The following is a 24,744-nucleotide window of genomic DNA, read 5'->3' as shown; positions in this document are numbered from 1 at the left end:
ACTTTGACAAAGTTAATTTTAATTTGATTGGGATTTGTCTCAGAAACCTTTGGTTTACACTAGGAAAGATCCCAAATTCAGAGCCAATTAATGTAAAAATCAGCCATACCGCTGTGTGTGTGCGTGTGTGTGTGTGCATGTGTGTTTTAATTTTTGTGGGCTTTGAGCCATGTAGTTCTCTCTGTGAAGATATTATTTGGCATGAACTTTGAATAGAGAATTCTAAAAGAAATAAGAGGCTCCTAAAATTTATCTGAAAGTTTCTGGACTCACCGTGGATCTTGACTGTGTCATTGCATTTGACAGTCCGAGGGAAGAGATTCTCTGGTGTTTTCATAAAAGGCTGTGCTTGGGCTCTCCTTGCAGTTTACTGGGTATAGGTAATGCCAAATCATTGTTTCAAAAGATAATTTCAAAAGCAATAGATGCCACTGAAAGAGCATTGTGAACTGTGGACAGCCCCTTCATTCTGGGACAGCAACATTGGGAGAAGATGCTCTGTGAGCCCAAACAGCGTCCTCCCCTGCAGGGTGAGGGCAGAGCTGCAGAGCAGGCCCAGAACCCACTCAACACAGATGTCAGCCCTGGACCTGGTGCAGAGGAGTCAGAGGAGAAAATGTATCCAGCACCTGAATTACACTTATTTCAAAACAAAAATGCTATTAAAAATTTAAAATGAGTAATTAATATCCAGGCACAGTGGCTTATACCTATAATCTGAGAAATTTGAGGGGCTGAGGTGGGAAGATTACTTGAACCAGGGAGTTCGACGTCAGCCTGTGAAACATAGTGAGGCATCATCTTTATTTTTGAAAATAAAAGTAAAATAAAACATAAACAATTTAGCAAAAACTACCATTGTGTCTTTCCATATCCTGTCATACTTTGGGCATTTACCCAGCCCAATGAGTCAATGAGAACCAAATTTGAAAAGAAAATTTTAGAGTTTTCAGATATCTTTATAGTTAGAAGATGTAGAAGAAAAATAATTTTATCAATTCAATATGTGCAAATATTGAGAGACAGACTCATGCCAGGAATTCAACTTGTAGGGGGCAAAACCCAAAAAAGGTTGAGGTAATGTTCCATTTGAAGGTGAGATCATTTTGAGGAGCATGTCCTGTGAGAGTTTGTTTGTGTATTAGAGGAGTTCTGTACTCATGAGGTTCTGGACATGCCAGGGGACAAATATCAGTAAACGAACATCAGAACTTGATCCTCAGCTTCCCACTGTTGCATTCTCCATGTGTCATCTCTATATTATTTCTCATGCTAGATCAGGTCTTTAGCTTGGAAATATTCTGCCTAATTAACATGTAAGTAGCTTGAAGTCTACTGAGTTAAAAACATTTATTTTCTCCTGTTTTTTCCCAGTTGTTCCATCCCACAGCACAGATAGTATATTCTCCACCATCATCATCACCTCCTAGATCTGCTGCCATGCCCTGCAAATTAAGGATTTGATTTCATGACAGAGTGGAGGTGCATCTCGATGGAACCTTGCTGAGAACCTTGGTTTTCATCCCATTTCCTCTAGAGCTCCACCAGCACCTCTGGAGTAATGGTTTCAGTGTCTTGCCCCTGCAGGGTAGGTAATACCTTAGTTCTGTAGTGCTGATGAGGGAGGTGGGTCTGAATGCATTTCAGAAGTATGGGCTCTCCCTCTCTCTTAGACAGACACTTTAGGAAAGGAAGATTTTTCTGACTGTCCCCATTCTAGGGCAAAGGGATTCAGCAGGATAAGAATGCTGGTCAAAGAAAATCTTCAGCTTAATTAAATTTAAATGAGTTTAATTGAGCAATGGATGATTCATGAATCAGGCAGCCCCCAGAATTATAGCAGATTCAAAGAGACTTTAGTTCAGCCACGTGGCTGAAGAAGATTTATAGATTTAAAAAATGATGTACAGAAATTAGAAATGAGGTACAGGAACTGCTGGATTTGCTACAGTTTCGCATTTGCCTTCTTTTTAAAAAGCAGTTTGCACACTCAAGAGTGTATAAGTGGTTAAGGTATGGCTGCAGGAATTGGCCAAAACTCAACTAGTGTTACAGGTGCATACTCCTATATTAGGTTTTCAGTGTTGTCACCCTATTCAGGTAGGTTACAGTTTGTCCACCAAGACTCAAACACAGAAGTATGGAGTCCTTCTCAGGCCATATTTAATTCACTTTATCAGTGCCCTTCAGTATGTGGTTCCTGAGAATTTCACACTACAGCACGTTTACCACACTGGAATTTAAATGACCCGATACATGTTTGTAGCTTTTAATTGTAATAGACTCTATTTCGTATGGCAGCCTCTGCCTCAATTTAGCTAACATCATGGCTATGTTTCTTTCTATAAGAACTTGTTTCTCCCAAGATTACCATGTTTGTGAAAGGAATATAAATTTTTGAGACCTCCGAGTCACTAAGCCGAAGGAAAAGTCAAGTTGGAAACTGTTTGCGACACACCCACCTCCCATTCTTTCCCTAAAATGATAGCTGCTAAGGTTTTTAAAAGCTACATATTTCCTTCGAAATCTGACCGCAAGGAAAATCTTTGTGGACCAAGGACAATCAGCATCATTTCTCTGCTCATGTAAGTCAGATGCATATCTGATTGCTCTCTGTGCTCTATTGTTTCGCTAAGGCAGACTAAGGCCTCCGTGACTCTTCCTGTAAATTGTGCATTCAGTTAAAGGCTAATCAGAATCTCAAAAGAATGCAACCATTTCTCTCATACCTACCTATGATCTGGACGCTCTCTCCCCACTTCGAATTGTCCTGCCTTTCTCAGCCAAACCAATGTACATCTTACATATATTGATTAATGTCTATAAAATCAAGCTGTGCCCCACAACCTTGGGCACATGTCATCAGGACTCCCTGAGGTGGTGTCACAGGCATGTCCTTAATCTTGGAAAACTGAACTTCCTAAATCTATCGAGATTAGTCATGGATACTCCTTGGTTTACAGGATTGTTTTCTATCTCATAACTTCAATTATCTGAAACATTAAAGAATATTTGCCAAACAGCACATTCTCTTGTTTAATCTGTTATTGTTGTTGTAAAAAGAAATATGTTTATATAATTTATAATCTATGTACATTACTTCGCTGGGTAGCAGACTTATTAGTAAGACATAGAGTAATAAAAATTTCAGGTATCGATTAGAAACTTAATAGAAGCACAAATTATGCTAAATTTGTTTGCTGAAATGCTACCCATTATTTATAAGAAATAAACACACACAACAAAAAGGTTTAATTCTCAGTATTTCTACTGAGAAAAATAAGCCAAATAGATTACTGTATTCTTATAAATTCTAGAAAATAAAAACTAATCTAAAGAAATATGAAAACATCAGTAGTTTTATAAAGAAATAGTAGAAGAAGGGAAGGAAAAAAACAAAAACTATATAGAAGAGCAAAAGGAGGCCAGGCGCAGAGGCTCATGCCTGTAATCCCAGCACTTTGTGAGGCTGAGGCAGGTGGATCATGAGGTCAGGAGATCGAGACCATCTTGGGTAACACAGTGAAACCCCCGTCTCCACAAATAAAATGCAAAAAAAAAATTAGCCCTGTGTGGTGATGGGCGCCTGTAGTCCCAGCTACTATGGAAGCTGAGGCAGGAGAATGGCAGGAACCCAGGAAGCAGAGCTTGCAGTGAGCTGAGATGGCACCACTGCATTCCAGCCTGGGCGACAGAGCGAGACTCCCTCTCAAAAAACAAACAAATAAAAAAAGCAAGAGGAATGCTGAGGGGAGCTGACTTGTCACCTTCTTGAAAATAGAGATTTTTTTTCAACTTTTACTATTTTACAGGTTAAATATGTGAATTTTTATTATCTGTCAATGAAAACATAAAATTTATTTCAAGTGAACAACTGAAAGTTTAGACGAAAAAGGAATGACAGGCAGGAACAAATAAATATGTTAAATGTCAGGTATACCTAAACATTTATCTGTCTGAACCTTTTCTCTGTAATTTTAGGTGAATGCAGCAAAATCACACAGGTTCTCATGACAGAAAGCAGATTGTGCAAAACACACTAGGCACGTTTAGCTCTGTTCTAGCGCTGGATAAGAGAGCAATAAGGCCAGCTGTGAGGAGCACAGGCCCAGATACTAGGACTCACTCATGCCAGATAAAAGCCCTTAGACACATACAGAGCCCCTCCACGTGTGGGTTCACTTTTACATCTGTAAATGAAGAAACCACTGACTCCTAAATAACATAATTTATACACATAGTTAAACATAACTAAAAATGTGATAGTTGTTCAATGTTTATCACAGAACAATTGCACAGCTATTAGTGATGGTGGGGGTAGCACACACTATGCAGACTCCGTGAAGGGCAGATTCACCATCTCCAGAGAGAATGCCAAGAACACACTGTATCTTCAAATGAACAGTCTGAGAGCTGAGGACACGGCTTTCTGTTACCGTGCGAAAGGCACGCAGTGAGGGGAAGCCAGTGTCAGCCCATACAGAAACCTCCCTGCAGGAACATTGCGGGGGAAATCAGCTGCAGGGGTGCTCAGGACCCATTGACCAGAGTCAACCCCAGAGGCAGGTGCACACGGAGGCTGATTTCCTGTCAGGATGTGGGACTTCATCTTCATCTTCAGCTTCTCTAGTGAACCTCTTTAAGTTTGGAATTCTGTGCCTAATAATGTCATCTCTACATATTTTTAAAATGATTGTTTTAATATGATAATCTATTCTCATATGCACAAAATGCAGATTGATGCTTACAGAGATGAAAAGTCCTCAACCATGATCACCAGGATCAGAGTCCTGAGGAAACTCAGGGGTGCCTGGTGAGTCTTCTCCAATCAGACTCAGAACAGGAACTTTGGAAAGATTCCCTGACTAGAACAGTCTTTAGAGATTCTGATTACAACAATGAGGGTGGCTAGGCTAGTGTCAGTGTCATGTAGAAGCTCACAGGTTTCCTGTCTGATCCTTCTCCTGCTGACACTAAAGTATGCAAATCAGAACCAGCACTAATCTGGTGATCCTTTTGCCTGCAATCCATGTTTTGTTTTGTTTTATTTCTTTTTAGTTGTTGTTCTTCCCTTTTCATTGGCTTTTCCTGTTCCCTGAAAAATAAAATGTGGTTTCTGTGGTCTAAATTCCAGGGCTCAAGCTCTTTTCCTGGAGCTCAGATGGGTCTCAAGCTGTGGCTCCTGCAGCCACATTGGGGAGACTGATGAGACTATCTTCACCCCCATTGCTCAGGACCCTACACTTTGTTGTGTTTAGACACATCTGGGAATGAAAATGACCAATGGGAACTGCAGGGGATAAGCCTGCTTGGTCAACATGAGACGTGGATGTGGAATTGATCCTGTGCTCTGTAAACTGTCATTGAGTCACCTTCTTCAGCAGTAGTGTTACAAAGTGGGTGTCAAAGTTGTCAGAATCAAAATGGAGCCTCTAGTATTAAAACCCTGATGAATGAAGCTGGAGAAGGCCATGAGGGAGGGTTCTCACACTCATCCCTGATAACAAGATCTATAGTAAATAGACTGCAAAACCACAACCTTGCACAAAGGCCACCTCAACCACAAAATAATTACTTCTCCAAGTACATCTGCCCAGCAACTGCTTATCCAACCTTACACTGATGTCACCCTTGTTGTTCATCCTTCTAGCCTGGAATAGTTGTCTCAAAACTATTCATCCAACCCTCCTCATTTTTCTTTCAAAATCCTTGTCTTCCTTTACCTACCTGAATGCAACCTTGTATATTCCCATTGTGATGGCCATCCTCAAATAATCATTATTTTATTTTAGAGTCTCTTTATGTCTGTTTTTTAGGTTTAACAAGCTACAGATATACATACCACTTTTCTGAGACGTAGAGGATGACAGTTTAGGGGGATGTCTAGGGATTTACAATGTCCCTAAGATAAGTCATGAGAAAGTGGAGGCTGGAAGTCTCAGAGAGAGTTGAAGTGTGAATCACCATGGAATTTCACCTACTCCAGTTCTGCTCTGACGGAATCAAGCCCACCCGGGGTTATCAATGACAATTTACCTAACCCAGAGGCAACTGATGACACTTTTAATAACATTTATAAAGGATATTTACAACACCCCTAGGTTCCTGTTGGATTGAATAACTGTAAGGTACAGCCTAGCCTGTTGTACCATAAAACATATAATTGCCCATGGAGAACAAACTTTAACATGAGATCTACTTTCTTAAAAAAATTTTAAGGTGTAAAACAGAACAGTTTATAATTAGGCTATTATAATTTTGCTAATGAGTTTTAAAATTTACATCTATATTTTGGATATTCACAATTTTTCAGATGCATGACTCGTAACTATATTATCCCATTCTGTAGGTTGTTCTGTAGGAATTTTTTCCTTGCTTTGCAGGATCTTTCTATTTTGATGCTGTCCCACTTGTTCAATTCTGCTTTTGTTGTCTGTGCTTTTAATGTAAAATCTAGAAAATCATTCTGAAGTTTTTTGCGAGAGAGAAAATTTTACAATTGCAGGCCATTCATTTAACACTTTAACTAATTTAGAATTGCTTTTTGTATTAATTCTAACCTAAAATTATTAATTCTTTGCATGTGTACATCCAGTTTTTCTAACATCCTCTTTGGGAGGGACTATGATTTAGCCATTGTATATTGTTGGTTTTCATGTTGAAATTAGTTTGCCATCAAGATGCCAGTTTATTTCTGAGCTCTCTATATGCATTTATGTCAATACCATCTGTTGTTCATACTCAATTTTTGTAATTAATTTTGAAACTTAGAACTAGGATGACTCCACATTTATTATTGCCTTGATGCAGATATTGGGACAAAGTATTTTAACATTTTACCATTAAGTAGGATGATAGCTATGGATTTTTATAATGATTTTTATTATTTACAAGTTATTTTCCAGTATTACTAGTTTGTTTAGAGTATTTTTATGATGGAGCTTTGCATTTTAAAATGGCATTTTCTGTGTCTGGTGAGAAGTTAATAGGATTTTTTCTTTTATTCTCTTAATTTGGCATGTCAAATTTATTGATTTGCCGACATTGAATTAGCAGTACACTTCAAAAGTAAATTTGAGTTGGTATTGGTGTATGATTCTTTTAAAGTCTTGTGGAATTTAGTTGACCATTATTGTGCAGGTGGTTTATTTATTTATATTAGGAATATTGGTCTGTAGTTTATTTTTCTGCTTCTGCCCTTGTCGGTTACTGGTAATATGATAATCGTAGCCTTACAAAAAGCATTTGAAAGGTTGGTGGCACACCGATTTTGAGAAAGAGAACTGCTGATGTTACATTTTTACATATTGTGATGTATTTTTTTATCTAACATATAACGTATCATGGAGAATATTTAATCTGTGCTTGGGAAGCATGCATATTATGCTGCTTTTGGTTGAAATGATCTGTGAATGTCTATTAGGTTACTTTGATGAATGGTATTGTTCAAGTGCACTGGCTTCTTAAGAATTTTTTTTTCTGGATGTTCTACACTTTATTGAAAGTAAGGTGTTGAAGTCTTCTATTTTATTATTGTTTCCTATTTATTTCTTTATAACTCTTAAAGTTTGCTTAATACAGTCATATTTCTATTTGTATAATACGAATATGCTAAAAAATAAAAATTGCTTAGCAATTTTAATAGCACAGTCACATAATAAGAAATTATATTGTCCCAAATTCTGCCGTTGCCTCTCAACTCCTCCAGGAGTCTCACATCTGCTCTGGGCCCTGCTGTCTCTTCAGGTGTCCCACCCCAGAGCTGGCTAGAGAGGAGGAGACCAGCAAAGAGGGCCTTCCCTCTCCTGATGAAAACGAGCCCAGCTCATTTTCTGTAGCTGGGAAAGAAGAGCCCCAGCCCAATTCCCAGGTGCTTCCACTTGGTGATCAAGAGTGAACACAATGGGGTTTGGGCTAAGCTGGGTTTTCCTTGTCACTATTTTTAAAGGTGATAGATACATGGACACTTAGAGGGATATGGAGTACGAGTGGACCTGAATGACAGAAAGAGTGGATATGTATGGAAGCTTCTGATCACAGTGTCTCTTTGATTGCAGGTGTGCAGTGTGAGTTGCTGCTGGTGGAGTCTGGGGAAACTTGGTACAGCCCGTGAGGTCCCTGAGACTCTCCTGTGCAGCCTCTGGATCCACTTTCAGTAGTTACTGGATCAGCTGAATCAGTCAGGCTCCAGGGAAGGGGCTTCAGTGAGTAATAGATGTAAAGTACAAAGGAAGGAAAACATACTAAGTAGACTCTGGGAAGGGCAGATTCACTATCTTCAGAAACAATGCCAAGAACTCACCGTATCTGCAAATGAACAGTCTGAGAGCCAAGTACTTGGCCCTGTATTATTGTGTGAAAGGTACCAAGGGAAGGGACATCAGTGTGAGCCCAGACACAACTTTCATGCAGGGAGAAAGAAGGAGGCTGCAGGGGGAACTCAGCACTCAAATAAGATAGGGACAGTTCCAGGCTCAGGTGAAGATGAACTGTTTTTTTGGGAGGTCTGTGATTTCTCTGAATCTAACAGTTCTCCTGGGATCCTCTCTTTATTTGTGGTTCTGCTCCTACCATTGAAGTTTCTGGGTTAGAAAACTTTTGTATTATAGAAATAAATATTCTCACATGTAGCAAAGGCAGTTTTAACTAATGGAGGCAGAAAAATGCACAGGAGGCCGGGTGAGGCTGTAGACATTGTCAGCCTGCAGTGCCAATCTTACAACGAGTGATGGAGAAGGCTGGGAAGCTGATGGGGCTTCCTAACTGCCCAGTGTTCCAAGCTAAGTCCATCAGGGCCATTGGTTCCTCCCTGAGCACAGTTGCCCACCAGGAATCCTCCATCTGCCCAGAACCAACCACACCTTAGTATCTTCACTGTGCACAGTCATTATCTGGAAGGAGATTCGAGAATGGATGTCTTTGGCACAAACCAGGTGATGAATGTCAGAGCAGCAGCTGGGTGTCTGCCTGGTCCATGGGACAACTTGATGTAGAAGAGATGGGTGGTGCATTCTCTGTGCCAACACACTGTTTATGAATTTTTATATAGAAACAATGATTTTACTTGATTCTCTCACATAACATGGGAAAGCAAGAATGCAGCCTGCAAGCAATTGTAGTTTTCCAGTTTACCCGAAGTTTATCGCTTCTTAATTCGGTGTAGGATCCGGGCACAGTATTGCCTTTCCTATGAGGAATTCTTCTATCTAGGCTGAAGTGACTTGTTTCTCGTATTCTTTGGTTTCTGTCCAGGCACAGAGATCTTGAGCAGGAAAATTCTGTTTTTCCCATACACTAAGCCTCACCTCCTACAGATAAAGGATAGATTGTCCTCACCCTGAATATGAAGTAAGAGCTGTTCCTGTACAACAAATAAAAGTATATACATAAGATACAACTTTTATAAATTCTATAGAATATAAACTAATTTAAAGTTACATAAATAAATCAGTAGTTCACTGTGAGTATTGTACGAGAAGGGAAGGTCTAGGAAGGAGGAATTACAAAACAAGAGGATATTTTGAGAGTAAGTGACTTGTTATCTTTGTTGATAATGATGATGTCTATGACAATATTTGTAAAATTGTACTTTTCTGTGAAGATTATAATTTTTAAATTTAACGTCATTAAATATGGTACTAATTATAGCATGCTCAATTCATTAACAACAGATTTAGAAATAGATCAAATACATGAAGGGTCAGAGACTCCTGAATATATATATGAATGAGCCCTATTTCTATATTTTTAGGGAAATACTAGAATACAGCAAAATAATGACAAAATTTTATGACATGAAGGGAGTTTATGCCACTATGCATATTCTATTAGTCCATTTTCACACTGCTCTAATGAAGTACCTGTGGCTGAGCACTTCATATAAAAGAGGTTTAAATGACTTACTGTCCTGCATGGCTGGGGAGGCCTCAGGAAACTTGCAATCATGGTGCAAGGGGAAGCAAAGCACATCTTAGATGGTGGCAGTTGGAGAGAGGAGCTGCCACACGCTTTTAAACCAAGCCATCAGACCTCATGAAAACTTACTATCACCAGAACAGCATGGAGCAATCGCCTCCATGATCCAGTCAACTCTCACCAGGTTCATCCCTTGACACGTGAGGGTTAAAATTTGAAAGGAGACTTTGGTAGAGACACAGCGCCAAGCCACATCGCATGTCCTGCTGTGTCCCGGAGTTGGTTTAGAGATCGAGTGTGTCCTGTGAATAGGAACAGTGACACCAAGCTCACCGCATGAGTTGTAGTTTATGCCATGCAAAGGCCAAGAGATCTCAACCAACATTTAGTCTGAATGTTCTGTCTGATGGTGCCACACTCTCAGACCAAGTGAATACAGGAATGTTAACTATCTCCACTTTCGGGGTGTCCACTGAGAGCAGGGCCGGTCTCTCAGGAAAGTTCGAAATGGCTTGAGAGAGCAGAGAAGGAGACCGGCTCAGGGTTTTTATAATGGTTTGGTGCTGGAGGCAGAGTGAGAGATCCTACTCACAGGCGGGGGTTTATAAGGTTTGAAACTCCCACTGGCATCAAAAGAGGGAGATTTTGTGATTTCTAACTGATTCACCTTGTGTGGTAAAAAAGAGATGATGGAGGAATGTGCCTAAGTTATCAGAAGTCACATACCAAACAATAGTGAGACAATTTACTCTATGTAGCAACTATAAAAATAATGAACAAAAAAGGAGATAAGTCTTCAATATGGGGAGAAAAAACCATATTTCCACTGTATTGTAGTTGCCTATTTGCTTGCACTTTTTTCCAATTAGACTGGAGAGCAGGGACCTTGTCTTTCCTCTCTATACTCACAGGACCTAGTACCATGCTCAGTGTTTGCAGAAGACTAAGTATGTAAGTGAATGAATAGAAAAATGAAAGAATGTGTTGTAATTACTTACAAATGAAGACATATTTAAAGGTTTCCAGCCTAAAAGTTTGACCAAGCTTGTTAAATATAGCCAACAGAGGAAGATGGTAATGTATGTGAAACATATTTTTAAATGTTTCATTGTTCTTTCCTATTAAATATGCAGGAGTTGGAGAGGTGCAGTGACTCCCACATGTGGCTGCACCTCATAATCGTCTAGGTGCCTTACTATCTTATTAACTGAGTTTAAAAAGAAGTGAACAAATAATACATACACTTGGCATAAAGTGAAAATTGAGTGTATTATTCCTCACTTCCATTGTACCTCCCTGGAAACAACCATTTCTATCAGTTTCTTGTGTAGCTCTCCAGATATATTTGGAAGCATATGTATCCATACATTTTCTTACCTGAATGAGCCCGTGTTATAAACTCTATGTTGCATCTTGATTTTTTAACTTAACAATATGTCTTAAAGATTATTCCATATTAACACATATAGATCTACCTCATTTACTATGATGGCCACATGGTATTCCGTTATATGGCATCTATTACATATGTATGTAGGTAGTAATCCATTGTTGTTACAAGCAGTGTTGCAATGAAGATCAGTGAATGTATCTCTTTGAATACATGGACAAGTATGTGTAGGATAAATTCCTAGAGGTGGTATTCCTAGGTCAAAGAGAATGTGCATTTCAAATTTTGCAAAATTGCTCCCCAAAGAGGCTGTATGGATTATATTCTACCAATAGTATGAATAAAAGTACCTATTTCCCCACATTTTTGTTGGGAAAATTTTAAAAAAATAAAGATTCTCAGACCGTCACAATTCTATGGCTTCCAAAACTTCTAGGACCAGTCCAGGGACCTGCTTGATTTAAAAGTATCTCAGAAAGTGAGATGTTATCAATATTTAAATTTCACACTATTTCACATTTCTGTGATTCTGACTCAGAAGGTCTGTGGACCTGCCTTTGAAAACCACCAGGTTGGTGCATAGCACTCCGTATGCACCTACACTAGACACTGGCTTCCAGATCCTGAAGCCCTTCCCCACTAATAAACAAACAGCTAAGAAGTGGGGAAGTAGTCCGGGTTGAAAATAATGCTCTGGCACCTTTTGCTTGCAGATCTCCTTTTTCTGCCTTGCTGTGTTTTCCATTTTGGTCTTAAGTCTCTTTTCTTCTCAGATGAATCACTCAGAGCTCAACCTCTTCCCACAGGTTCACAAGAATGTACTTTAAACATGTAGTCTTTGAGGACACATTCTTTGATGAGTGCTATTTTGAAGATGTAACATCAACAGATACCTACTTCAAAAATTGTACCATTGAATCAACCATCTTTTATAACACAGGTAGGTAAGAAGATTAACAGACTGAATAGACTGTAACAAGAGACAACTAGTGTTGTCCAAGAATCAAAATGCTCAGGCATGAACTTCAGGAGTAGGAAAGTATTCATAGATACAAATGCCAAGCCTTGGTGGGGAAATGGATTTTAGCCCCAGGCATGGCACAAATTAGGTGCACAGCCTTTGCTAGGACATTTAATTTATCTGTGTCTCAGTTTTATCACAAATGAAATGGAAACAAAAGTTCTAGCCAAATATCCTCATCTCAGTGAGGCTGATGCTATACGCGAAGGGTCTTTGGTACGAACAAAGGATGACACAAATAACAACTAGCATTCCAGGAGGGCTGCATTTTATGCAGGAATGCATGCATTCTTGAAGACCTTGCATAGTTTGAAACTTGCAAAATGCAAGACTCATGTTCTCACAATAATAAATGAAAGGGGAAAATTACATCTGTTCACATTTTGTGCATAAAGTGAAATACGAAGACTATTTTAAAATCATACTATTCCAGATTTCTGTGATTTAAAAAGTCACAAAATTCTACCACTTCACCGCTTCTTGTTACTTTTACTACCCTCATTATAAATTAATAACATACCAAGTGAAGTTGGGGTATAAGGAAACCAACTGAGCTTCATTAGGGGGCTTTACCTACATTGTCTCAATGGAGAAATGTACTAGTTTTTATCCTTCTTTTATAGCTAAGGAAACCAAGTTAAGGAAATCAAGACTTAAGTAACTTGCTCAAGGCCATGGTTAGCAAGTGGAGGGAGTTTGGATTCATTCCTCAGTGGTTTGGCTGTAAAACCTGCAATCTTTCCACAGAACTACTTGCATTATGTCCAGATCTATGCTTTATTTTTGGCTTCAGCAGCAAGGGATCGTTTATATAAGAACATCTTTTTCCTCTATGACATCAGCCTCAAGAGCTTCAATATCTGGTCTCTAAATATTCTGGACTCTCTTAATAATTCATTCTGGCACTTACCTTCCTGAATTTCCTTTTAGACTGATCTTGAAACAATGATGAGTTCCAGAAGTTTCCTAAGTGTCATTAAAAACTGGCATATCATTTTATGATTTCAAGTTTGAATGATGCCTCCTCATTTGAATACTCTGATCATGGAGATTCTTGCAAACACATGTAGTCAGGAAATGTCAGAGCTGGGAGAAGCAGTGGAGATGATCAGGTGTACTCTTCCAATTTTGTAGATATTTTAGGTAGAGCCTCAGGGAGGTTAAAGAGGGTCAACAGCAGGGCCAGTTCCCCAAATGCAGGTTTCTGGGGATCCTGTTTAGGACTTCCTCTGTCAGAACAGCTGATCTTAGAAGGTGTCAGAAGACTTGCAAACTGGTTCTAATGCCAATGGCTTTTATTTTTTAAGAATGTTCAGGTTTTGGCACAGACCACAGTAGGGGCTCTGGAGTGATTGGCTCCATCTGGAACCAACTCTCTTGTGTTCTGCTTCCCTATGCCAGGCAGCCTCCAAGGAGAGGCCTAGCTGTCATGGTCCTCAGTGTCTCAGTGTCACCTGATTAGTACAAACAGGACTGTTATCCAGCTGGAGAGTTTTTTTTTTTTTTTTTTTAAAGACAAAGTCTCCCTCTTTTGCCCAGGCTGGAGTGCAGTGGCATGACCATGGCTCAATGTAGCCTTGACCTCCTGGGCTCAAGTGATCCTCCTGCCTCAGGTGCCAGAGTATCTGGGACTACAGGCACATACCACCCCACCTAGCTAATTTAAAAGAAAAATTTATTTATTTATTTATTTATTGTAGAGATAAGATCTCACTATGTTGTCCAGGCTGGTCCTGAACTCCTGAGCTCAAGTGATCCTCCTACCTCGGCCTCCTAAAGTGCTTGTATTACAGATGTGAGCCACTACACCTGGCTGAGAGGATGCATTTTTAAGTCTCAGTGTTAGTTTAATTCCCCCTTGCTTTTAGGAACTTGAACAGGTCATTACATTTTTGAAAGTTTCTCTATTCATCCATACCTTGATGACATGACCACATATTACCTTGACTTTGAGGCTGTCTGACTGGCAAAGGCTACCACAGCCTGCCTACAGGAGGGGGCAGACTTCATCCCTGCCTCTGCCTTTCTCTCTCCAGCTCCCTTGCACTTACATGAACCGAAAGTTTCCTTCTCTCCCTAGACCTCTACGAGCATAAGTTCATCAACTGTCGCTTTATCAACTCCACCTTTCTGGAGCAGAAGGAGGGCTGCCACATGGACTTGGAGCAAGATAATGACTTCCTGATTTACCTCGTCAGCTTCCTGGGCAACCTGTCTGTCTTACCCGGAAGCATCATTTCTGCCCTGCTCATGGATAGAATCGGAAGGCTCAAGATGATTGGTCAGTTGTCAGCAGGGTCACTTCTGGGCTCCAACGCACTGGGGTAGTGACTTTCAAGTGTATTAAAGCAGGGAAATTTTCCCTTTTATTAAGTAATTATTGCACAATAAACCCAACAAGTAAGATCGCACATGGAGCTATAGAGCCAAGGATGCGTGCCTGTAGAAAACTCCAGAGCTCCTTGGAAATAGTCAAGAATCTTTGGTCTAGGCGAGGGATTTTTGTTCATTTCCTGACAGAGAAATTCTGTGACAGTCATTTAATCTATTAGCACTTCAATAAGGGTAGTAATAATATCCACCCTGTCTCTTCATCAGATTATTGTCAGAAAAATATATACAATGGTCCTGGATGATGGTTTGATGTTTGAAGGTAAACTGTATTACTTTTATTATTTAATAGCAATACCACTTTAGGCTTTGGAGTTGGACAGAGCCATGTTGAAGACATCATCGAAAGGCCGTTTGACCTTGAATGTGTTCCTTTGCTTCTCTGGACCTCAGTTTCCTTATTTATAAGAGAACGATTTCCACATCTAGCTGGTAGGGTATTGTGAGAATTGAACATGAGGTACCTGTAATACTTGGCACATTGTAGGTTCTCAAAAATGGTAGCTATATTCATGTATGCCTTGCCTCTTTCCATCGGGACTTGCAACAATTTGTTACAGAAATACATGCTATGAATGGTAAACAAGAAGCAAAATGTACACATTGAGGGCCAGGGAAAATGTAAATTAGAATATGAGTCAAGGCCAAGGGTGGGGAAGTGGACAACATGTTATTAATAAACATGCCATTAGGGACCTGCCTTAGGGAGGTCGTTGATTAGGAAAGTTAATACGAAGATTCCTAGCAGCAATGTGCAAAACGAAACAAAATAAATCATAAAGTCATTTTGTTGGAGAAGAGGAAATTGATCAGGTCTTCATGGAAAGGAATTCTTTTCCTGGCATTTGGCTCATACTGAATATCACTATTATAAATAGTAGCATGCATATGCAGCATGGTGAGCATGAGAAGTGCCTGTGACTTCAGCTTTTTAATCTCGTGGTGAGGGTGGAGTCATCTCTTAGGTATGGCAGACTTCATGTTCTCCTCTCTTAGAGGGAGTGCCTGGTTAGTCCTGAGGCCCTATGGAGGAAAGGACAATGGCTTACTCATTTCCGTGACCCCTGTGTCCAGCGCAGTGCCTGCAGTAGAGCTGACACTCAGCAATGCTGCTGAACTGACCAGAACAGATGAAGATGGCCTCTTTCCTAGGTTAGCTCCAAACACCAAGCTTTCAGCAGAAGACACTACAGGTTGTCATCTTAAAAAAAATTTTTGGCTGGGAGTCAGGTGGCTCCATCTCTGCCAAGATTAGCTTTATGTGTTGACCCAAGTCAACTTCTTTGAGCTTCCTTGAGCTTCCATTTCCATTGTTAAAATAATACCTCTGTTTGCCTCAATGAGATAGGGGTATGAGAGCAGATGTGACACTTCTGCCATTTGTCACCAGCCTTATGAGTCCCAGAGTTTACCAGTGGAGTCTCTGGTCTGTTCATGAAGCAGCTGAGGAAGTTTTGGGGAAGGCAGGGTTATAAGGATGGGGTGGGTGCCCATGTCGACGAGAACGTCCCACCACCTAACGACCTGCCACATGCTCCCTCATGGAAGTAGACTGAGGGTGGTGTGGCTGGGCACAGGGGCAGGCGGAATGGTGAGACAGCAGACACCCTTTCCCTCACCACTGAAGCCCTTCTTATAGTGAATACATCACAGATCAAAACAATTCCTATAATGCTAAATAAAGGCATGCTCTCCAATGAGAGATCTAGAACTAATATTTAATCATTCTTTATAGCCTACTCTCTTGTGAATGTCTCTGTTTTGTTTCTGAGCTAGAGGCAAGCTTGTTAAGAGCTCAGACAGGGCCTTCTTTGACTCTCTGCCTTTCAGTCTTTAGTAAAAGGCCTGACGTGCAGTGGGTTGACTGTGATATTGGCAGTGCATGGTAAAGATGAGGTGCTCAATTAATACCTATTTCACTGGGATATGGGATGTGGGGGAACCACTTTGAAATAGCCCTATCCCCAGCTCTCAGACCAACCCCACTAGAAAATCTGCAAGCACATTTTTGTTCTGCTTAATCTGCTGGGCTCTTTGTAGTGTACAAGTCATTTCTTGTTATCAGTGGAGTAGAAGTTTTCCTGATTAGGCTGTTACCCACTCATTTATTCATTCAGTAACATTTATTTATACAGTACTTATTCTCTCAAGGCTGGGTGGGAGGCAATGGGAATGCAACAGTAATTGAAACAGACAATATCCCTGTGCTTATGGCGCAAATGATCTGTTGGGAGAGGCAGACTTCAACTAGAAATTTCATTTACCTCAACACTATGACATGCTTATTATTACTGAATATTATTAATGTTGAACATGTGTTCAATATTAACGCATTGAACCCTCACGATAACGCTATGAGGTAGGCACTAATTTAATCAACACTTTAGAGATGGTGACAGTGAAACAGCTCACAGAAAGGCGAAGCAACTCACTCATGGTCACACAGGTAGTACGTAAGCTGGCATTTGCACCCAAGCCTCCCAATTACAAGAGGAATAAGAATTATAGAAGTGGAAGTACACTGAGCCCTGGGGACTTATAGTAGGAACATCTAACGGAGTTGAAGGATCAGGGAAGGCCTCCCTGAGTATTAGCTGATTTGTCAGATGATCATGTTTTGTGGTTATCAAGTGTTTGCCAGCATTTACTGTAAGCCAAGCCCCGTGGCTGGCCCCTCTGAGGGATGTATGGATGTACAGGGTATTGTCTACAGAGCACTTGGGGTCCTAGGCATACCAGTTTCCCCTGTTCTAGTTCTCTCCTAGCTTTTGGAAAAAGGTTACCAGGCACCTGCTCACAGTCCTACCGCTTCCCAGAGTGGGCAGGATCCAGTTGGGCAGTTATCATTTCCTAGTTCATCAGCAAGGATTGGCACTAGTCTTGCAGCCCCAGGTCTGAGGGTGACACTCCGGGCTGAGGCCCATCCCTGGGGAGGCGTTTCTTATTGAGGCCAGGTCGGTCTCCGGCTTCTTGCCAACTGGAATACCTTCCTCCCTCAGGGTCCTGGTGCCTGGTGGGGCACTCGTGCCCTGTGTTCCGATTGGTTGTTTGAGACCTGCTTCCTTCCCACCTTTCTGTTCACCCTATTTCCACCTCATCGCCAGTCACTTTCCTGGGCTGCAACCTGTTTTGCCATGTTCTGCATCCACCTTGGACTTGGAGCTTGCATACCCAGTTCCTCCGGGCTGAACTTACTGGATTTGGGCAGCATTTGACAGTCTTCTTTGGATGGGATCTCCTATTAGCCCTATAAGGGCTGTGCTGCTCATTTTCTGTTCACTCCCATCCCCACCCCAGAGATCTGAGCTGCACTTCTCCACGCTGCTGGGACCCCTGCGAGGCTAACCTCGTGGACTGCATACTTAGATTCCCGGAGGGGAAAAGGGATTCACCCCAGATAGTTCTAGTAAGGAAACCTTACTCATAGGGCTTTTAGAGGTGTGGGCAGGGTTGTGGAAACAAATAAGGCAGGTGAGGCACCCAGACACTAGCAAAAGTGAGAAGCAGTTACCACCTCTATGGCTATGAGTACAAGGGGGAGCTGTTGCACTCACAGAGCCCTGTGGGGGCTGGAACCATGGAACAAGAGCTACCTGGGAGGAACTGGGGTCTCGGAGGGATGCAGCCATTGCCAGAAAAGGCCTTCTACCCCAGGGGAGGAGTTGGGAAGAGGTACTCCAGCCACTTTCCCCTCCCAACTGATAAGAAAGTCCATGGGGTTAGTGAGTAGAGAGTATTGTTCACAGAGCACATGTATAGAGTACAGAGTATAGAGTAGGGCTGAAAAGGGCAGGTCAGATCTCTGGGGTGGGGATTCTGGTAAATTCAGAATAGCACCGCCTTTCTTCAGGTTTCCCTTCAGTAGCCCATGTACAGGTGTGTTCACCAGGTTATAAGTTTCATAAAAATGGATTTTTTAAAATTATGTTTTTATTTTCAATGGATAAATTATAATTGTGTATTTTTACGGGGTACAATGTGATATTTTGATGCATATATACGAGGTGGAATGATTAAGCCAAGCTAATTAACATATCCATCACCACACATATATATGTTTTGTGGTGAGAATATTTGAAATTTACTCTCAGCAATTTTGAAATATACAATACATTTTTAGTAACTGTAGTCACCATGCTATGTAGTAGATCTTGAAAAGTGAGATGATGTTTCTGTGTCTGGCTTACCCCATGGACTGTATCTAGCATCCTGCCTTCCAGGTTCATCCGTGTTGTCCTAAATGGCAGAATTCCTTTCTCTTCTCTTCCCTTCTCTTCCCTTCTCTTCCCTTCTCTTCTCTTCTCTTCTCTTCTCTTCTCTTCTCTTCTCTTCTCTTCTCTTTTCTTTTCCTACCTTCCTTTCTCTCCCTTCCTTCATTCCCTCCTTCCTTCCTTCTTTCCTTCCTTCCTTCCTTCCTTCCCTCCCTCCTTCTTTCCTTCTTTTTCTCTTCTTTTTTTGACAGCGTCTTGCTCTGTCACCAGGTTGGAGTGCAGTGGCACCATCTCGGCTCACTGCAACCTCTGCCTCCCTGCTTCAAATAATTCTCGTGCCTCAGCCTCCCAAGTAGCTGGGATTACAGGTGTGCACCACCGAGTCTGGCTACTTTTTGTATTTTTCGTAGAGATAGGGTTTCACTATGTTGGTCAGGCTGGTCTCGAACTCCTGACCTCAAGTGATCCACCCACCTTGGCCTCCTGAAGTGCTGGGATTACAGGCGTGAGCCACTGCGACTGCCAGAATTCCTTTCTTTTTAATGTCTGAATAGTATCCCATTGTGTATGTAAACTACATTTTCTTTATCCAGTCATCTGTTGATGGCCACTTAGGTTGACTACATATTTTGACTATTGTGAATAATGCTGCATTGAACAGGAGGCACAGATCTCTTTGACATCCTGTTTTCAAATCAAGACTGAGGTTTTGTTTTTGGTTTTTTGACTGATACTGATGTAGCTCAAGCACCTAGAACAATGTCTGGTACATAATAGATTCTCAACAAATGCCCCTATCTGCCCTATCTCGTCATTCTGAGCTGGCAGCACCTTAGCGTGGTGACTTCAGAAGCCTTCCTAAGTCTGGTGATCTGACCCATGCAGAGGGCTCTAATGCCATGGCTGGGATGCCATGGGAGGGTTCCAGCTGTGCTCTCTCTGTGTGGAGGATGAACCTAATACTTCAGGTAGCCTTGGCTTCAGGTGTACCAGTGAGGCTGGGAGATGGGATGAGAACTGTGAGTGATAGCCGTGTGCAAGACACAGGCCTCATGTTTCTTTTTGACCTTGGACTCCCTCTGCAGGTGGCTCCATGTTAATCTCTGCAGTTTGCTGCTTCTTCCTGTTTTTTGGCAACAGCGTGTCTGCGATGATAGGCTGGCAGTGCCTGTTCTGTGGGACAAGCATTGCGGCCTGGAATGCTCTGGATGTGATCACACTGGAGCTGTATCCCACCAACCAGAGGTCGGTTCTTCCATGGGATTTCCTCAGGGACTTGTTTGGGTTTCTTTGGTCAGAAGTCTACCTGCTCCCTGAATCTCATGCTGTGCATGGCCATCGTGGTCTTTCTGCTGTTCCATGAAACAAACGTCTCTTACGTTGAGCTTCTCCTGCATGGGGGACGGCATAGACCTGAAAGTTGGCAGGCTAGGGCTTGATAAGGTTGGAAGGATGGCAAGAAGCAAAGGATGGGAGCAGACTATGTCCAGGAGAAGGAAATAAGAGTGAAAAGTTGGCAAAACCATATGTGTCATGTAATCCACAAGAGAGAAGAGACCCAATGGGAGATAAGGCAAAAAAGTGAAGAACTGAAATAGCACAGGGGCAGGGAGGTAAATAAAGCTCAGGAGGCAGCATGAAGTCCAGGGAATCTGCAGAGAATGTGGCAGGGAGGCCCAGGGGTCACTTTTATTTTGCACAGGTCATATATGGGAAGAGGCCTGGTTTAAAGGCATAGGGTGAAAGTCATTACTTAGTAATTGTTTTTCTTTGTGGAGGGGAAATTGTGAATTTTAAGGAGAGAAGATAAGAGGCCCTGTGTTCAAAAAGGAATGTGAAATGGTAAGGAAGGTGTGTAAATGAAATTCTGCAAAAACCTGAGTGATATTTCCAAAATTGGTGACAGAGCTGTTGGGATATAGATAACTAAGGAAGAGCACAATGTGTCATATTTGGAGCCCCTCTCATTTGAGTCAAAGAACTGCTAAGTTTTACACAAAATAACAGGAGGACAAATGATTATTATTTGAACATGATGTGATTTTACATCTAGGAAACCTAAGAGAATTAACTAATGAGACTACTAGAGAGAAAAAGACAATTTGGTCAGGTGGTCAGTAAGAAAACTAAATTATGTGTAGGTTTTAAAATATATTGAAAAAGTTAAAGATGCAATTCAAATCCATTTAATAACAGCAGACATCATAAAATGATTAGGGATCAACTTGACAAGTGAAACATTTACATGAAGAAAACCATAAAGCTTTACTAAGAGATATTTTAAAAAGACACATAAGAGAAGATAAATATATGCCAGCTCGGTGACTTGGGAGGCCGAGACAAAAGGATTGCTTGAAGGCAGGAGTTTGAGATCAGCCTGGGCAATATAGTGAGATCCCATCTCTACAAAATATATTAGAAAATTAGCTAGGTATAGTGTCATGTGCCTGTAGTCCTAACTACTCAGGAGGCTGATGGGGAGAGCTGCTAGAGCCCTGGGGGTTCAAGGTTATAGTGAGCTAGGATCACAACACTGCACACCAGTCTGGGTGACAGAGACAGACCCTGTCTCAGAAAATGTATATATTTATGGATTATGTATTTATATATAATTATGATAATATATATAATTAATAGCACATAATTAGTATATTTTTATTATATATAAATAAATTAGTTATATTTTTATTTTATATATATTTATGCTTTCATAAATATATATATTTTATTATATATATAAATTAGTATGTTTATATAAATATAAATAAATGTATATATATTTAAGAGACAAGATATACTTAATTTTGGATAAGAAGATTCAATCTTACAAAAATGTCAAATTGTATTTAGATTTTTTCTAACATAAAAGAGTTCATTCAAAATTCAACAAGTTTTTTTTCCCCCCCGGGAACTTGAAAAAAGTTTATTTTAAAAAGTACATATGTTAAAAGATCCAAGAAAATACAAAAACAAAAATACTAAGACAAACAAATGAAAAAGACTGGGTTGGTGATTATAAAGCTACAGTGTGGTACAGTTATAGACAAAAATGAAAGAAGAGTTTTAAGTACAAAAATATAGCCACTTTCTTAATACACTTGTGGTATGAGAAAGAAACATTTGATTTCACTTGGGGAGAGGTAGTATTGGGAATATTGCCTCTGCATACAGATGGGGTCATGAAAGAATAAATGATTAGTAATAGTTCTCACTGGAAAGTGGGATTGAAAGATCATAATTAGGATTAGGTTTTGCTGTGGCTGACAGAAACCTCAAATACATTGCTGTGGTCTTGAGAAGGTTAAGCATTGCATTTTTTCTTTCCTGAAAAAGTCTAGAGTGGGTAGTGCAGGCTCTTTCTATCTCATTGCTTTTCATTGCATGGACTCACCATGGTCCAAAATGAAACCATCTGTGTTCCATCATGAAGCAGGGTAGAAGGAAAAGAATGAAGGGGAACAGAGCAAAAGGCCCACCCATAATGTCCCTTAAGGAAGCTCCTTGGAAACTGCCGCCACTTTCACTTACATCCCATTGGCCAAAACTAAGTCACATGGCCATTCTCAGCAGCAAATGAGTCTAGGAAACGTAGTACTACATTTGGGGAAACGCTACTTGGGGGCAACTGGCAGTCTCTGCTTCAGGAGGGTTGAGAATGTTAACAGGGGGAACACTTACATTTTCTGCTTTGCATACTTCTTCATCCTTTCAAGATTTCCATAGTAAGCATGTAGTACCAGTAAAAAAATTTTAAATAGATATCTTTGAGAAAAAAAAAAAGGAAAAAAGAAAAACCTTTGAAGAAAATACTTCAAAATGTTAACAGAGGTGATTGTCTCTCGGTGAAGAGGTTAGATATCCATTCATCTTTATATTATTCTGTATTTCCAAATTTGACTACAATGAGAATGTGTTATTTTTATATTTAGGAAAAAAAAATTCCCTTGTACCCCTCTTCCCCCTGCAATAAGGAAAAGAAAGATTCCAGTCCTGTTCATCTAATGAGGTTCAGAATGTCAGAATTATTTCCATTCTTCTTCTTTTACAGAGCAACAGCCTTCAGCATTCTCAATGGATTATGCAAATTTGGCATCATCCTGGGAAACACCATATTTGCTTCTTTTGTTGGGATAACCAAAGTGGTCCCCATCCTTCTGGCTTCTGCTTCTCTGGTTGGGGGTGGCATGATTGCCCTTCGACTGCCAGACACTCGAGAACAGGTCCTGATGTGAACCACCTATGGGAAAAGGAAAGATCAAGAGAATCTTGTCCAGGACACTAAAATGCATCCACACTTCCTGCCTATCACGGTCCAGAGGGCACCTCGGATAACACGCGAGGAGAAGTTGACTTTGTGACCCCTAGTTTAGGACCTACTTCAGCTGTCAATATGTTTGTAACTCAGGTGACTGTTTTGGGGGTGCCCTGAGCCACCCTTAGAATCACAGAGCTGCGTGTTTAACTTCAGGTCTTCCCAGTCCAAGGCAGGAAGAGGATTCTCCAGTGAGTGCACACACTATGCGAGGAGTAAGCATTTCTCTAAGTCAAGTGCAAGGACTTACTTGCATTTCAAAAGGAATTAGAAGGTAAGAAATACCCAAACTCCTCCATGAAGCTCCTTGGAGCCCAACAACTTAACAAATCAACTTGGCTGGAAGTTAGAGTCATTATATGAAGATTGGGCTTGAAGTACAGGATACATATATTTTTGCATTTAAAAGTATACCTATCATATTTTCCACTCGAATAGCATTGAGAATACTCTGATCTGGAAAGCCAAATATTTGAGCAACATCTATAGAGATCTACTTTTCTCCTAAGTCTCCTAGGCTTTCCATGATAATTAGGTGATACATTTAAGAAGGATATTTATTTCTGTTTTGCTCTATTCAAAGAAATTGAATGGGTTAGGTATTCTGTAAACTAAGTTTGTATATAACTTTATTTGGGTTTAATTTCCACAACTGGTATCTGCAAATATTGCCAGCATTTTAGCCATATTTTGGGAGAACTTGGTGTTTGAGGTGCCAGGAAATGAGGTCTGATCAAATGAAATGCAAGCACAATTTCTTAGAGCCATTTAACTTTCTGCTGGGAGGATGTACTTAACAAACTCATGTTGTACAGTCCACTTAATCCAGGCACTTTCTTTGTGCAGTTGGAGTGAGTAGTTACTTCTCTCTCTTATATAGATGACTTGTGAAACTCAAGCTTACCATCTTCAGTGCTGGCATTTTACTTTGCCACTCACCCCAAAACAACGTGAGATGTGTTCAGTGGCCTCTGGTACTCTTTCTGGCAAGAATCAAACGATGTGGGGACTGAGGGAGGGATGGAGAAGTGTAGCCACAGTTCTTCCAAGTGTAAATACTTTTTGTTTGTTCTAGCAGTAAAATGCAAATGCAATCCATATTTGTTAGAATGGTCGGGTCTCATGAGAAATCTATGCTATGTGTCCAGGGCTTTTGAAACAGAGTCCTTTGGAGTGGGAGTTAGGGAGTATAGTGGATGCCAAATATGTCTTTCTTCAGTGCTTAAGAGAACTCTTTCCTGAAATCCAGCTTTGAACATAAACAGGGGTGTGGGATGGGAGAGGAGCCTAGGACAAACCTGTCTGATGAAGGTCAACAATAGACTGAAGTCTTGACTGCATGGAAGAGGAACATCAGAAGTGTCTGACAATGGAGGGGACAGTGAGCTATGCACAACCACCCGTGGAGGTGATCTTGAACCTGCCCAGGCCGAATGAACATCAGCCTGCAAGAACTAGTTCTTTGAATTGATTTGCAATGCTCTCAATGGCTATAAAGTGCCAC

At 40.7% G+C, this 24,744-nt stretch overlaps 1 protein-coding gene across 1 annotated transcript; it reads left to right on the top strand.

Annotated features, from left to right (window-relative positions):
* The first annotated feature begins 493 nt into the window (after window positions 1-493).
* LOC139358374 (synaptic vesicle glycoprotein 2B-like) lies at window positions 494-23,160 on the top strand. Its single transcript, XM_071078913.1, has 5 exons — window positions 494-618; window positions 12,112-12,245; window positions 14,407-14,607; window positions 20,014-20,173; window positions 22,977-23,160. Exons 1-5 carry the CDS (start codon window positions 494-496, stop codon window positions 23,158-23,160), a joined length of 804 nt encoding a protein of 267 aa, XP_070935014.1.
* The last annotated feature ends 1,584 nt before the right edge of the window (window positions 23,161-24,744 follow it).

Source organism: Macaca nemestrina, chromosome 15 (assembly GCF_043159975.1).
Source record: "Macaca nemestrina isolate mMacNem1 chromosome 15, mMacNem.hap1, whole genome shotgun sequence".
NCBI classification, from domain to species: domain Eukaryota; kingdom Metazoa; phylum Chordata; class Mammalia; order Primates; family Cercopithecidae; genus Macaca; species Macaca nemestrina.
Note: the sequence above shows the minus strand (reverse complement) of the source record. Positions and strands in the feature narration are given on the sequence as shown.